At 62.3% G+C, this 14512-nt stretch overlaps 4 protein-coding genes across 7 annotated transcripts; 1 reads left to right on the plus strand and 3 right to left on the minus strand.

Annotated features, from left to right (window-relative positions):
* Positions 1–369: 369 nt before the first annotated feature.
* IFI35 (interferon induced protein 35) lies at positions 370–3563 on the minus strand. 4 transcript variants are annotated; one of them, XM_040617727.1, is made up of 9 exons: positions 3420–3563; positions 3246–3338; positions 2826–2981; positions 2402–2515; positions 1955–2099; positions 1608–1741; positions 1229–1418; positions 855–961; positions 370–649 (listed from the first exon to the last, which is right to left on the minus strand). In XM_040617727.1, exons 1-9 carry the CDS (start codon positions 3432–3434, stop codon positions 458–460), a joined length of 1146 nt encoding a protein of 381 aa, XP_040473661.1. In that variant the 5' UTR covers positions 3435–3563; the 3' UTR covers positions 370–457. The 4 variants fall into 4 exon arrangements, with proteins under 4 accessions (XP_040473661.1, XP_040473662.1, XP_040473660.1 ...); XM_040617728.1 differs by having other exon boundaries at positions 370–669; XM_040617726.1 differs by having other exon boundaries at positions 370–685.
* Positions 3564–4117: 554 nt separating this feature from the next.
* Positions 4118–6379, minus strand: RPL27 (ribosomal protein L27). Its single transcript, XM_040617725.1, has 5 exons — positions 6281–6379; positions 6106–6188; positions 5780–5949; positions 5037–5147; positions 4118–4206 (listed from the first exon to the last, which is right to left on the minus strand). The coding sequence occupies exons 2-5, from the start codon at positions 6184–6186 to the stop codon at positions 4158–4160; spliced, it is 411 nt and encodes a 136-aa protein (XP_040473659.1). The 5' UTR covers positions 6187–6188; positions 6281–6379; the 3' UTR covers positions 4118–4157.
* Positions 6380–7476: 1097 nt separating this feature from the next.
* RUNDC1 (RUN domain containing 1) lies at positions 7477–12023 on the minus strand. The gene is made up of 5 exons (XM_040617718.1): positions 11694–12023; positions 10879–11037; positions 10405–10603; positions 10033–10140; positions 7477–9053 (listed from the first exon to the last, which is right to left on the minus strand). Exons 1-5 carry the CDS (start codon positions 12021–12023, stop codon positions 8188–8190), a joined length of 1662 nt encoding a protein of 553 aa, XP_040473652.1. The 3' UTR covers positions 7477–8187.
* PTGES3L (prostaglandin E synthase 3 like) lies at positions 12022–14403 on the plus strand. Its single transcript, XM_040617724.1, has 7 exons — positions 12022–12377; positions 12658–12771; positions 12912–12978; positions 13304–13402; positions 13792–13881; positions 13987–14041; positions 14224–14403. Exons 1-6 carry the CDS (start codon positions 12022–12024, stop codon positions 14032–14034), a joined length of 774 nt encoding a protein of 257 aa, XP_040473658.1. The 3' UTR covers positions 14035–14041; positions 14224–14403.
* The last annotated feature ends 109 nt before the right edge of the window (positions 14404–14512 follow it).

Below are 14512 nucleotides of genomic sequence, written 5' to 3' on the forward strand. Positions count from 1 at the left end.
TCTTGCACGCAGGGCCCGGCGGCCGGCTTTGGCCCCGGCCTCATCTCCGGCCCTGCCCGCGGCCTCAGCCCGATCCTCATCCCCGGCCCTGGCCCCATCCTCAGCCTCGTCCCCGGCCCCATCCTCGTCCCCAGCCCCATCCTCCTCCCTATCCCTGTCCCTGTCCCCATCCCCATCCTCATCCCTATCCCTGGCCCCACCCTCATCCCCGGCCTCATCCTTGTCCCTGTCCCCACCCTCATCCCTGTCCCCATCCCCAGCACCGTCCTCATCTCCAGCCCTGCCCACATCCCCATCCCTGTCCTTGTCCCCCCATCCCCGTCCTTGTCCCTTCCCTCCTCCCCGTCCCCAGCAGGACAGACACGCTGCTCCCTGCAGATGCTTTAATCCCTGTGGTGCCCAGGGGCTGGCAGCCAGGCAGGGCTCTGCTGCGTGGGGCTGGGGGCGCTGGCCAGGGTCAGCTCGTATCTTCCGTGAAAACGGCCACCGCCTGTTGTCCCGCCGGCACGTAGGCGAGGGCATCCACCTCTCCCCCGCCGCGGCTGGCCTTCTGGAAGTGGATCTCCAGGGTGTCCCTCATGAGCTCCTCACCCAGCACGTCTGGGATGCTCGAGAGCAGGACGGTCCTGGGGCAGCGGGAGGGCTGGAGCTGCGCAGAGCCAGGCTGAGCTGCAACAGCCCTGTGCTGCACGGGGCAGCAGGAGGGCCACGGGGAAGGGACCCCTCGGGGCTGCCCGCAGGAGCCGCGCCTTGGGCTGGTGGCAGTGCGGGCAGTGGGTCTTCAAGACCCCCCACCAGTGCTGCCGTGCCCTGGGCTGCCAGGTGCTGCTTGGCACCAGGGTTCCTGCTGTTACCTGCAGGTTGGTGATGTCTCCACTCATGCACGGTGATATTTTAAGCTTGTACTCTCTCCTCCCAATAAGCACCTGCATATGTCCTCTTGCAATTAGTGGCTCCGCTACTGCAGGTGGAGAGGAAAGCCCTGAGCCGCACAGGCCCCTGCGGAGCTCCAGGGGAGGCTCCGTCCCTAGCATGGACACCAAGGCTGGCACTGCCCAGCCCCAGCTCACCTGCACCACCACAATCTCGGGGGAGACAGGGCAGTCTGGCCTCACTGCCTTCCCCGTTCCCCACAGACACAGCCCCATCTACTCTCAGATGACCTGTGCTCCCCCAGAGCCGGACACGCTGCTCCCCCGGCAGCCTGAGCTCAGTACGCCCCACGCACCTCCGTCCCGCGCGAAGGTCAGCACCACCTGGCCAGAGTCGTCCAGGAACTCCCTGCTCTCCACCTCACCGCCGCCATTCTTCGTCTTGCTGAAGAAGAGCTCCAGCTTGTCCAGCAGCGTCTCCTCAGGGATGCCCAGGCTGGGCAGGTCAGACACGAGGATACTCCTGCTGCTGCGAGTCAGCCCGATCTGCAGGTGGCACAGGTCGGTGCCAGGGCCAGCCCCAGGGCTCAGGGAGCAGCGCAGAGCTGTGGCACTAACGCACTGAGCCAGTCGGGTACCAGTGACCTGGCAGAGCCAAGCCTGGGCAGCGGTGGAGCAGGGCACAGCGAGGGCAGTTCTGCGTGGCACAGGGAGCCACAGGCCCTGGGGACCTACCTCCAGGGCAGACGGCAGCAGCACATCCACCGGCGCTGCCTGCACTTGCACCCTGCACCGGTCAAGCTCCTCCAGCTCCTCCCCAGAGCTCAGCTCCACCGTGTGCTCCTTCGCCTCTATGATCCTCTGAGCCACTGCAAGCAGGGACAGCCCCCAGCACAGGGGATCGAGCGCGCCATGGGACAGGACGTGGGGGCAGCTGGTGCTTTGGGGAGGGGGCACAGCCCTGCACAGTGCTGGCAGGGGGGGCAGCACTCTGAGCCCCGGCGCAGGGAGCGGATGCAGGGCAGGCGCCAAAGCTGATCGCCCAGGGCACCTGGCTGTGGCAGCGCTCCTCTCGCTCTTACCCTCTGCCTTCTCAAAGGTGATGAGAGCTGAGCCCCCCGGCAGAGGGTAGTGGATCAGTGGGGCGAGCACCAGCTTGTTCATGTCCTCCTTGTTTGTCTCAAGTCCCTTAAACACCATTTTCTTCTCTGGCAAGGCCGGCAGCATCTAGGTTCAAGGACACAGACAGCACCTAGGGGAGACTGGACCCTGCACAGGGCCTGTCCCTGCCCATCCACAGACTAGAAACAAGCTCACGGCTCAAAACAAACAGCTGGGGAGCCTCGGCAAAGTCTCTCCCAGGGTCTGGCTGTGCCTGGAGTCCCAAAGCCCCGACGGGAGCTGCTGGCCCCGGCAGAGGAGCCACCGGCCAGCAGAAGCTGTGCCAGCTGTCAGTGCCCGGCTGCCTGCAGCCTCTGCAGCCAGGCTCACGCCCCTGCCAGCAGACCCCAGCGCCCACACGCAGTTACCATCGCCAGATCTTCCCAGAGGACTCTCTTCCTCGCTTCTTCCAGTTTCTTTTGCAACACCTGCTTCTCCTGCATCAGTCTGTTCTGCTCCTCCTTTGCTAAACAAATGCTCGCCTGGAAGGAAAGAAAGACGGGGCAGCAAGGGAAGCACTGGGGTGCGAGGGGCTGCAGCACGCTCCCCATTTTAAGCACAGCACTGTCTGTGGACACGGGCCCACCCACTCTTTTTCTGCTCTTGCCTGCCTGCAGCCCTGCCCTGGCTCCTCACGTTCAATGAGAGCCCTTCGGCACGGCCCCGATGTGACGCCCTGTGGGACCTCCACCGGCTCCACAGCAACGTGGCCCCAGCACAGCGAGCTGAGGGATGCATCCCACCACCCACCACCCCCTTCCCAAGCCCATGACGAGTCCTCCGACCACCAACCTGGAGGGATCCCTCTTCATCTCTGTTTAAAGACATTTGTTGCTCAAAATTTTTACAAAGTTCTCCTTCTTTCCTCAGCTCCTGTGTCTTTCTCTCTACGCCTTCCTTGGCCATTTGTAGGTCCACATGCTCTTGCTCCAGAGTGCTGCAAAGTTCCTGTGGGAGACATGTGAGACCCTGCGGATGTCCCACCACCTCAGCAGCTCTCCAGTCTCAGCCTGGGAAGGAGGTGGGTGCGCCCAGCGGGGAGCCCCGGACCCCAGCGCGGGCTCTCTTAGCCATGGGACACCCCCTCACCGCCACTTCTAGCTCAGAGTCCGAGAAAAAAAATCAGAAAGCCAAGCTCACAGCCCAGGCTGGCTGGATCCCCGCGGGGATCCCCGGCCCGATCCCGGCCCGATCCACCGCCCAGGGACACACCTTGCAGTGCTCGATCTCCTGTCGGACTCGCTCGGGGGTCAGCTCCGGGCAGCTTCTCCCCACGCACCCGGGGGCGATCAGGTATGTGAAGTCCTAAAGGCAGGAGGGGTCCTCAGCCGCGCTGCAGCGGTCCCGCGCCCCCGGCCCGCCGCCCCCCGGGGCTCAGCCCCTCACCTCGTACGGATCCATCCCGGCGGCGGAACGACGGCGGCTTGGCTCAGCCCCGGGGAGCCCGGCCCGGCCGGTGGGAACCCTGGTGCCGTGGGACTCCGGTGCGCCCCGCACCTCCTCCCGCCCGTTGCTTTCACTTTCGTTTCCTCGGCCCGGCCCCGCCCCCCCCCCCGCGGGCGGTGCTGACCCCAACCCCCGTTTCTCCGCCCGCTTCCCGCCTCAGCCCGGCCCCCCCCCCCCCCCCGCCGGGAAACGCCCCCCGCATCCCCACGGAGCGCCCACCCTCCCCCGGCCCCTGCGCGACACAGCCCGCCGAGCAACCGAACACGTAACGGCCGCCGGAGGCCACCGCCGTTCAGCCAGAGACAAGGCACTTACCCCCATCTCTGCCCTCCCCCCCCTTCCCTCTCCCCCCCCAGTCCTCTCGCAGGGATGACCGCAGTTTTGGGAGTGGGAGATTCCCAGGAGGGGCAGGAGCAGCCTCAGTCACCCTCGTGCGAGGGCAGCTCAGGGATGTCTGGCCGCACAGCCCTCCACCGTCCCACCCCAGCCCCCCTGGTCCCACTCCAGCCCACCCGGTTCCACCCCAGCCCCCCTGGACGGTGACAGCCTTCCTAGCTCTTACAGACACACCAAGAAGAACACCCGCACCACAGAGAAAAAGGCCTAGGAAGGTTTTTTCCACACAACAAAACAAAGCGGATTTTAATAAACATTTATTGATGCGACCTTGTTACACTTTTAGAATCGCAGCTTCTGGAAGAACCACTTATTCTTGCCTGTCTTGTATCTGGAAGAGGAACACATAGGTTAGAGAATGCTCCGTACCAACAGGCAACAGCACCAGCCCCACACCCTAGATGTCCTTGACTTCCCACCCAGGCAGGATGCAGTGCCCTGCTCGCCCACCGGGAATTCACCTGGTCTCTTCAGCCCAGGCTGCCACTACACCTGCTTTACACGTTTGAACTCCCGATGGAAGTGGACATCAGCTTCCAAATTCTCTGATGAAACCACCTTGTGAAGGACACCTGCACTACAGTGGTTCCCAGCCCAAGAGCCCCACTAGACACCTTGTGCAGAGGGCAGCCACCGCGAGGTGCCTGCGACACAGGCAGGGTGCTCTGAAACAGCCAGCGCCCCGGGCTGCCCACGAGACACCCTGCGTCCCGCTGAGGCTGCATCGCTTCTTCTGCTGAAGGAGCTTCTGAACGGAAAACTGACCAGAAGGACCGTTAACCCCAACGCTCCTAGGCAAAGCATCACCACTGCCCTGTCCCACTCAACCCAGTGACAGGCAGTGGATGAACTGGCAGCGTGATGCCAAGAGATCGTCATCTGGCACCTGAAAGGCCCCGCTCGTGCCAGCAGGAGGCCACAGCATCGCCATAAACATCAGCCCACCTCTGCGGCTGTGGGTCAACTGCTCCCCATCTCAACCCACCGCTCCCCGAACAGACGGCTGCATAAACACGCACAGCAGGTGAGGAGAAATGCCCTCAACCACAAACATATCTGAGGAATTTGGGGCAGAAGCGTCCAACCCGGGACTCACCCAGGCTACAGCACAACTGCAACCGAGTCCTCTGACACCGCTGAAGAGACCAGCTTCCCACTCACCTTTCCTCAAATTTCACCTTGGCTTCACGTCTCGCTTTGCGTTTTAGAGCGGGGTCCCTGAACACGTCCTTGTTGACCACTGTCTTGTCCAGCGGAATATCGACAGAATACCTGGCCAGGAGAGCAGCCAGGTTCACAACAGTTGCGGTGTGTGGCAGGGGGATGAAAATGAATGACAGCAGCTTTGGGCTGCTCACAACACAGACGCTAGTGCCAGCGTAGGGGACTAGAGTCCTTAAAGCCTTCTCAGCTCAGGAAATCACCCAACCAAAAGCATTTAAAGGCATTTAATGCAGTCTATAAAGGAAACAGCTCCATGCATCACGAGAGACTGTACACAGTTCTATCCACTGTGTTGCATCTGGCCACCTGCACCAGCAGGAGCTCCCAGGAGATGGGATGAAACGTCACTGGCTTGCAGCAGCTCTACCAACACCCCAGAGCTTCGTGCTTGCCTCAAAGGATCATCCATGATCAAGAGCAAAGTGAGTGTAGCTAAAATAAGAGCCAGCTACCTTATTTCAGTAGTTCATTAATATTTCCTGTCAGCCTCACACCCCCCAAGTCTGTTTTTGCAGGGTGTGCACCCCACGTTCCTCCAACCGCGTAATTACGATGCTTAGTGACTCCCAGTGTTCACCAGAGAGAACACGCAAGAGCTACGACCGCTGAAGAGCCGAGACTCCCCCAGCCCCGGCAGCAACAGCCGCAGCCCTGCCAGCCGCACTCCTGCGGCCACTCACCGGGTCGGCATCAGGTGGTTGTAGTTGTAAACCTTGACGAAGGACTTGATCTTGGACCTCTTTGCGATCTTCTTCTTGCCCATGGCAGCTGTCACCTTCCGCGGGTACCGGTCGATGCCTGCCACCAAGGCGTGGCTGTACGGCCGGTCCGAAGTGCCATCATCGATGTTCTGAAACACAGCGACCGCAGGCGGCCATGGCACCGCGGAGCCCCGCCAGCAGCCCCGCCGGGGCGGCCGCTCCCCAGAGAGCCCGCGGCAGCGCTCCGGGCCCTCGCCCACCCCGCGGCACCGCCGGCAGGAGCGGCCGGGCCCGCCCGCGCTCACCTTCACGATGACGGCCTTGCGGCCCGAGTAGCGGCCGGCCAGCACCAGCACCACCTTCCCCGGCTTCATGAACTTGCCCATCTCTGCGGGACACAGCACGCGGCGGTCACAGCCCGGCCCCCGGCCGCCCCCGGCCCGCGGATGGCGGCGGATCCCTCACCGGCCCCGCACTCACCGAGGATCCAGCGGCGATGGCGCCCAGGCCGGAAGAGGAAGCATCCGCCTCACCCCGACCTTTCACCCCGTGTCACCGCCGTCACTTCCGCTCCGCCGCGACGGGCCGGGCGCGCATGCGCGGGGCCACCCCGCCGGTGCCGGCGAACGGGCCGCGGTACCGGGTGTCCGCCCCCCGCTCCCCGTGCCCTCGGCCCCGCTCCTGGCCCCTCCCGTTCCCGGTGCCCCCAAATCCCTGCCTCACCCCCCACCCCCCGCCTCCGCTTCTCACCGCCCTGATCTCGGTGTCCCCCCATCCCGGTACCCCCCCCCCCCCCCCCCAATTCTCACCGCCCTGATCACCATGTCGCCCCCATCCCGGCGCCTCCTGCCCCACTCCTGGTGCTCCTGGTGCCCCCCAATCCCAGCCCCCCCCCCCCCCCCCCCCCGATTCTTACAGCCCTGATCCCAGTGTTCCACCCCCCAATCCCCCCCCGATTCTTACAGCCCTGGTGCCCCCCAATCCACACATTTCCCCCCCGCCTTCTTACAGCCCTGATCCCATTGTTCCCCCCCCCATCCCGGTGCTCCCCAATCCCAGCATCCCCCCACCCCGGTACCCCTCCCCAATTCTTACAGCCCTGATCCCAGTGTCGTCCCCTCCCATCCCGGTGCCCCCCAATCCCACCCCCTCCCCCCGATTCTTACAGCCCCAGTGCCCCCCCAATCTCCACATCCCCGCCCCCCCCCCCCCCCCCCGATTCTTACAGCCCTGATCCCAGTGTGTCCCCCCCCCATCTGGTGCCCCCCCAATCCCCGCATCCCCCCACCCCAGTACCCCTCCCTGATTCTTACAGCCCTGATCCCAGTGTCCCACACCATCCCGGTGCCCCCCAAACCCTGCATCCCCCCATCCCGGTTCCCCCCCCACATTCTCACAGTCCTGATCCCAGTGTCCCCCCCCCACTCCCAGCCCCCCTACCCCAATCCCCACCGCCACCTCCCCCACTCCCAGTGCTGTGGCAGGGTAGGCCCCACGGGGAGTGGGTGCCTGACCACCCACCGCAGCACAGAGCCAGGCCCTGTTCCCGCAGGAATTACAGAAGATGCAAAGCCCGATCCCAGGATTCCGAGCCTGGCGAGCCAGCACGTGCGGCACGAATGCCAGCAGCGTACACACGTTCAAACACGGTTACTGGAGATGGGTCTCCCCCCACATACACTTGCTAAAGCGATTTAATGAATCCCCTAGAAAACACGGGGCCGCTGGCACACTGACCACTGCACAAACGCTTCAAAAAAGGAGCTCGGGGACCGTCAGAGGAAGCTCCCAGTGCCAGCCCCTCACCGGCAGCCTGAAGAACGGGGCCACTTCTGCGGCCTGCGGAGCCACCACGGAGCACAGCCCCCCATGCCTGCAGGTCAACGCGTCTTCCTCATCCATACAGCGGGCAGGGAAGTCATTTGCCATGAGGCAACCGAACACCTGCCGGCCTGCCTGGCCTTCCTGGGAGAGGTGTCTCCGAGGGGCATCTTTTAGAGCACAAACTTTGAGAACCAAGTGTGCGGACGGGGCACAGGAGCCAGGCTGCGCATTCCAAGGGGCTTTATCGCTCTGTGGCCAGCCCCCTACCACGCTCAGGCAGCCAGCCCCACGCACCGCACGCTTGCAGGCACCTGCTCACCAGCGCAGCCGCTTCCAAGCTGCACAAAAGGGGGCAGGGTGAGGTGCTGTACAGCGTGTGGCCTCCAGCAGCTTTGCAGCAGCAGCCTTGTCAAACACAGATTTCCAGCATCAAGACACCGTGAGATTTCCCTAAAAGCAAATACCAGTTTCAAAGAGCTGAACTTAGTCTTAAAAAAGCCAGGCTTCTTGAGCCCAACAGCTGCCTACTTGTGGAAAAACGGATGACCTACAACAAAAATACATCAAAAAGCGTCTTTGATGTTTTTCAGCTGCCGGACAGCCAGGTCAACCGGGAGGTTGAATTTCAAGTTGCTGAGGCGACTGAGAACATTGAGCGCGCTCTCAAAGCCTGTGTTTGCCATGTAGCTCCATGGCTGGTAGTGGGACTGTACCAGAGCTCCAGATTTGCAGATCAGATTGACCCAGGAGACCAGGCGCTGCTCGTTCAGCGCCATACACACCAGAGCTTTCAGTTCAGAGTCTGCACTGCGCTTGAAGGGGTCATGTTCCGTCAGGACAGTGTGAATCGCTGTCAGCAGGCTCTGCTTGGGGGTAACGGCCACTCCTCCCGTCACAGGCAAGGCAAAGGACTGGGAGAGCTTGTGAGCCGGGGATTCTACAAAGGCTTGTCCGTTCTTAGCATTGTAGTATTTCACAAAGAGCTCCCAGGGGTGCATGGTCTGCGGCGATGAGGTGAACGCAGGAATCAAGCACGCAATGGGTGCCAAGACCAGGCTCATTCCTTGAGAAGAGGCGTAGAGCCCGTGAGCCATCAGGTCCCGCAAAGCTATGGTCAGCTCCTTCCGCACAGCTAGAGTCAGCTCATCTCTGCCTCCTAAGGGAACGTCCTGCAGGTCGGAGGAACTGATAACGTGGTCTTCCTGCTGGTGTTTCAGAGCCAGCTGCCTCACCCGCTCTACTGACAACTCCAGTTTCTTAATTAAGGGGGAATAGTCCTTGTTGGCTTGGTCCTTCTGCCAGAGGGTCCGAGGAATCTGATCAGTAGCACAACCAAACTGACTGACAGCAAATATTTGTAGCACGGCCAGCATGCGACGCATGAGGTGCAGGCCTGTCTCTCGCATCTTTCTGGCATCTTCTGGGTTCACTGATCAGGTTAGAAAAGAATAAAAAAAATACTCTCATTAAGGAATCACCAGCTCTGGTCTTTCATATACACAAAGGGAGCACAAATGCCTGCTTCTCCTCCTTGGGAGCTTTTGTCACTAGAACTGATGCTGCTTTTTCTAGTTTCAAAGCACTGAAGCCAACCAGAAAAGCAAACATTTGCACATCTTGTTCTCGACAATCAGGTCATCTTACAGAGAAGAAACCCTACAACAGCTTTGCTAGTGGGCATGTACACAGTGAGGAAAGATCATTCTTTAGACATGACGATATCACACCGGTAATCAAGAGATAGCAAAACCTTTGCTGAAGGAGATCACTGCTTACTTTTAAGAAGCGTCTTGTCTCAGCAGGCTAACATATACTGCTTATTCCTGAAGCCATTATTAAATTCAATTTTTAAGAGTAGCCACACCAGCTAAGACCCAAATTTCATCCCTGACTAGCAGCAGGTGCCTCAGATTACAAAAAGCAAAGGTATTGTAGTATTTCCTCTAGTATACTATTCTAGCTCCAATAAATTCATGTGATAAGTAGACAAGTCTCATATTATAAAGAACACTGGATCCATCCAGCTCCCTGTACCTGCTCACAGAGCTAAGTCGTCAAACAGCATTAATTACAGTGCGGCCCAACAGCGTGTACAAGACAAGGCTGCTCAGCCTGTCTGCATTTTGCACTAAGCATCACAAGTCCCTTACTATTCCTGATCCCTGCTGAAGACTAATCCCACCCTCTATGCCCAGGCTCAGGTTCTGTGATTACACTCATGATCCCACAGAGGAAGGGTAAAGGAACTGGACACAGGGCTTGTGTCAGTCGGAGCAAGAAAGCAGAAAATCCAGCTGCCAGGAAAAAGCAAAGCAGCCTAGTGTGACTGGATGCTGGTTTGTCCTTGCCAAACCCCAAGTGTGTGGCAGCAGGAGCAGTGTGGAAGCTCTGAGCCAAGCAGCGCCCACCTCTGTTTCCAGAAGGCCGTGTATTTGGTTTGCAGGAACCACCACCATCTTTTCTGCCTGCACATTCACAGTGTCCATCTTCCACCTTACCCGAGCTTCCGACTTCATCTAGAACAAGAGTTTCACACTGTTATTTCACACTTGTGAATCTAAGCTGCGTATCCCAAGTATTAAGGTCAATATTTATCAGACCTCTCTGTGCGCTTTTTGTCAAGTCTCTCGTTCTCCCCACCATCACTTCAGCGAGATTTGTACTTCCCTGCGAGCCAGAAACTCTTCCTGCATCCTCTGACACCTGTCCCCCCTCCTCATGACTTTTTTCAGGGAGTTACAAAGCAATTCAATCTGCTCATCTGAAAATTCAGCACTGACCCTGAATGAAGTTGATGAACATTTCGAGGTCCCTTATCTGTGTCTTCAGTTGTTCCACCAGCTGTTCCTTCACCCTGGCTGGATTAACGATCTGTGCTATGGCAGCATCCACACGCTGCCGCAATTCCTCTGGTGAGAGCGTTGCAATATCTTCACTTAAGTCCATGTCCAGCTTCTTTATCAACTCATTTATAATCATCTGCAACACACAAGTTAGTAGCATGATCTCACCATGTGGTGCTGCTGCCCGTGAGCTCCAAAAAACTCCTTTACCCATCCATTACCCTGGAAACAGGCCACCTTTGCTGCACGTCAAAAAGTGCGAGAGAAGACATGGGACAGGTTTACACATGCGGACAAACTACTAATACTCTACTGCAGCTGCTGGTGAGACATAAGGACTAACTCCTACAGTCTGCAAGAGGCTCTCACAGATATTAAGAAATACAGCCAGAAGGGTTTTGTGAGCCTTACCCGTTGTCTTTCCATAACCACAGACTGTGGCAGGGAATCATAGCTGCCCTCTTGGTAAGCAAATGTCTCCAGGTCATCCAGCTGTGTCTTCAGCTGCAGGATCAGCTCTCTCTGTTTCTCCTTCTGCACCTCAATTTGCTCCCGCTTCTCTTGCTCGCTCTGGAAAAAAAAATACCAGTAAATAAAATTGAAGACTTATTATCATAGTAAAGCCCCAGAGAACAGGATCACAGTATGAGGAACGTTTCCTTCAGCTCATGCACTAACTAGCCAACACTGCAGGCCAGTCCGGGAAAGAGACGTGCCTGCGCATCAGGGAGAGGCACCAGCTGCTTCGCCTCACCCGACAAAGGAGGCGCCTCCCCAGACCTGCTGCACCCAAACCCCGTCTCACCAGGCCAGGGCTCAGGAAGCACCGTTGCACATTGCCAACCAAAGCGTATGTTATCACGGATCCTCTGAGTCAGCACCGTATCGCGGAGCAGAGCAGTGACACACAAGGCAGGGCTTTAACGCCCGTCCCCGCAGGCTGGCTCCCAGCCACCGAGGCCACACAGGGCACGGCAGCCCAGCTTCCTGCGAGCTCCCACGGAGGCAGCCGGGGCCTCTGGGCAGCGTGGGGCTGGTCACCTCAGCCGCCACGCTCCCTCCATGCCTCCCCACAGCCCACGGGCTCACAGCCACCGCTACCGGCCAGCAGCTGGGTGGGACGCACACACCGGTCCCGGGGCTGCCACCGCCGTTATCCGAAAGGAGACGGGATTCCCGTCAGGGGGCCCAGGCCTGGCCTGGTGGCGGCGCCCCCCCGCACTCACCGGGGCACCCCCTAGGCCGGGCGCTAGCGGCGCGGGGCAGCCGCGGAAGGCGAAGTCCTCCAGGTCGCGGAGCAGGCGCTGCTGCTCGGCCGGGCCGGCCCGGGCCACCTGCCGCAGCCGGAACTGCACCTGCGCGAAGTGCGAAGCCAGCGCCAGCAGCGCCCCGTGCAGCCGCCGCCGTTCAGCCCGCAACCGCGGCACCGACTGCGGCGACCCGCCCGCCGCCGCCTCCTCGTCCTCCTCCTCCTCCTCGGCCGTCACCGCCGCCGACACGGCGCCCACCGGCGCCCAGCGCTCCCCCGGGCCCAGCGGGCCGCCCTCCGCCTCCATGACCGCCGCTACCGGCACCGCCACCGCCACACCGGCGCCATCTTGCTGCCGCGGGGCGGGGCCTAGCGGGGGGCGGGCCCTGGCGGGGGGGCGGGCCCTGGCAGGGGGGCGGAGCTTGCGTGGCGCCAGGGCGCCCCCCCGCGGCCCACGGGGCCTGGCGGTCCCGGGGAGTGCCGGGGGTCCCGCGGGGCCCGGGGTTTGCGGTCCAGGGCGGGGCGCTGGGCTGGCGAGTGGGCCGCGAGGTGACCGCGACCGGCCCGGCCCGCCCCGCCCCCCCCCGCCCACGCTGCCACCCCCCGCTGACGCCCCCCGGCCCAAAATAGCGCGGGGCGGAGCCGGCACCGCCATGGCGAGGTGAGTGCGGCGGGACAGGACTGGACGGGGCAGGCAGTGTCCGTAGCCCCCGGGGCAGTGCCCGGGGGGTCGCTCCGTCGTGGCCCGGGGGCTAAGGCACCGGCAGGCAGGACCCTCCAGCGCGGGGCGGCGCGGGGAGCGAGGGCAGGCCGGCCTGCGGGGCTGGGGGGGGGGCCGGGAGGGGGGCTCGACCAGCCCACTCCCCGCGGGCAGGGCACCCCCGGGGGGCAGGGACCCGGCGGGGGGCGGTGGAGGCACCCCCGGCCCGCTCTCTGCACAGGCAGCCCGCCAAGACGCTGTGGTACGACCGCCCGCGCTACGTCTACCTGGAGTTCTGCGTGGAGGACAGCAGGGACGTCCAGGTCGTCATCGAGGAGCAGCGGCTGGTCTTCAGGTGGGCTGCCACCACCCTGCCCAGCGGGGCCGAGGGCCCCCCACCCGGCTGGCTCGCGGGGCTGGAGGGACCCCCGTCAGAGCCGGCTGCGCGTGGCCTTGGCTCCCTCCTAAGCCAGGCTGTTGGCGGTGTTTTGGCAGTTGCAAGAATGCAGACGGCGTGGAGTTCTACAATGAGATCGACCTGTACGCCAGGGTCAACTCCAAGGTGAGCCTCACCCCAGCAAACCGCTCGCCGACAGCCTGCGTCAGGCTCGGAGCTAAACCCAGCCTGTGCGGGGCTGAGCAGCACCGCTTGGCGTTGAATCCTGCCCGTTTCCCGAGAGCCTGAGTGGGGTGAACACCAGCCTGGGAGCCCTGGGCCTGAGCCCGGCGCTCACCGTGCTGCCTCGGGCCAAAACCAACCTGCCTCCCTGGTTCTGTGTCTCTCATGGCCTGCACGTGGCTGAGCTTTAATCCTGTGTGTGTCTGCGGTGGATTACAGAGAGCAGTCTGGCAGACGCTGAGGTGAGACACACCTGATCTCTTGTCAGGACTCGCGGGAGAAGCGCTCTGACCGCTCCATCACGTGCTTTATGAGGAAGTGGAAGGAGAAAGTGGCCTGGCCGCGCATCACCAAGGAGAACATCAAGGTGCGTGTGGCACAACAGCCAGGACCAGCCTCAGCACGCGTCCTGTCCTCACACAGCACCTCGCAGCCCCCAGGGAGCAACCTACCCCCGGGACAGACACCAGGGACCCCAGCAGGGCTTCCAAATAGCCCAACATCACGATCACCGCCATTCCATAGGCCTCTGCCCTCCAGGAAGGATGCGGCTCCCCTTTCCCTTGACACACGCAGGGTCAGGGCCAGCACCGGCTGGCGAAGGGACACGCTCCCCTTTCTGCCCTTCCCCAGCCCCCTCGCCTGCGTGGGAGCAGCCTGCGCTCACCCCAAAGAGCAACCCCTGGGCTGCGAGGATGGGGGTGCTGCGGCCCCCCCATGCCGCTCCCTCCCTCAGGAGATGCTCTCTGCCCACAGCCGGCCTGGCTCTCCGTGGACTTTGACAACTGGCGAGACTGGGAAGGGGACGAGGAGGTGGAGAGGGCCATGATGGAGCAGTACGCAGAGGTGAGCTGGGCCGCAGGCCTCGGGGTCCTGGGGGGTGTGGGTGGGTGCTCGGGATGGGGGGAGCCGGGCACCTGGAATCGCCACACCTGGCTGTTCCCCATCCAGCTCCTGGAGAAGGTGACGGACAAAGGCCCCCCCGCCAGCCATGGATGACCTGGATGTAAGTACGGCCTGCAGGCTGCTTCCCCCGAGCCTCCGGCTCCCGCTTGCCCCGGGACACCGGCAGCAGCTTCAGCTGCTCTGCTTGGGCTGCCGGTCCCGGGGGGGGCCCGGCCGGTCCCTGCTGCCGTGGCCGGGGGCTGGCCAGCCCCTTCCCCAGCACCTCGCCCTTCCCTCCCGCAGGACGAGCTCTGAAGCCCGGGCCCCCGAGGACACCGCGGAGGCCTCCCGGTGCACCGGCCGCACGCGCTTCCGGGGGCCGCCCCAGCAGCTCCCCGCCGGGCCGTGACCCAGCCGGTCTCCGGTTTCCCGTGCCCGTTACCCGCGCGGGGCACGGGGCAATAAACGTGAGCTGCCACCGCAGCCTGCTGTCTGCTCGGGCCGCCTCCGCGTCAGTCACCGGGGAGCCGTCCCCCCCCACCGGCACCGGGTGCTCCTCCGCTCCCCGCCAGCCCCGTGTCCCTGCGCGGTG

The sequence above is a fragment of the Falco naumanni genome, chromosome 18 (genome assembly GCF_017639655.2).
Source record: "Falco naumanni isolate bFalNau1 chromosome 18, bFalNau1.pat, whole genome shotgun sequence".
Classification (NCBI taxonomy): domain Eukaryota; kingdom Metazoa; phylum Chordata; class Aves; order Falconiformes; family Falconidae; genus Falco; species Falco naumanni.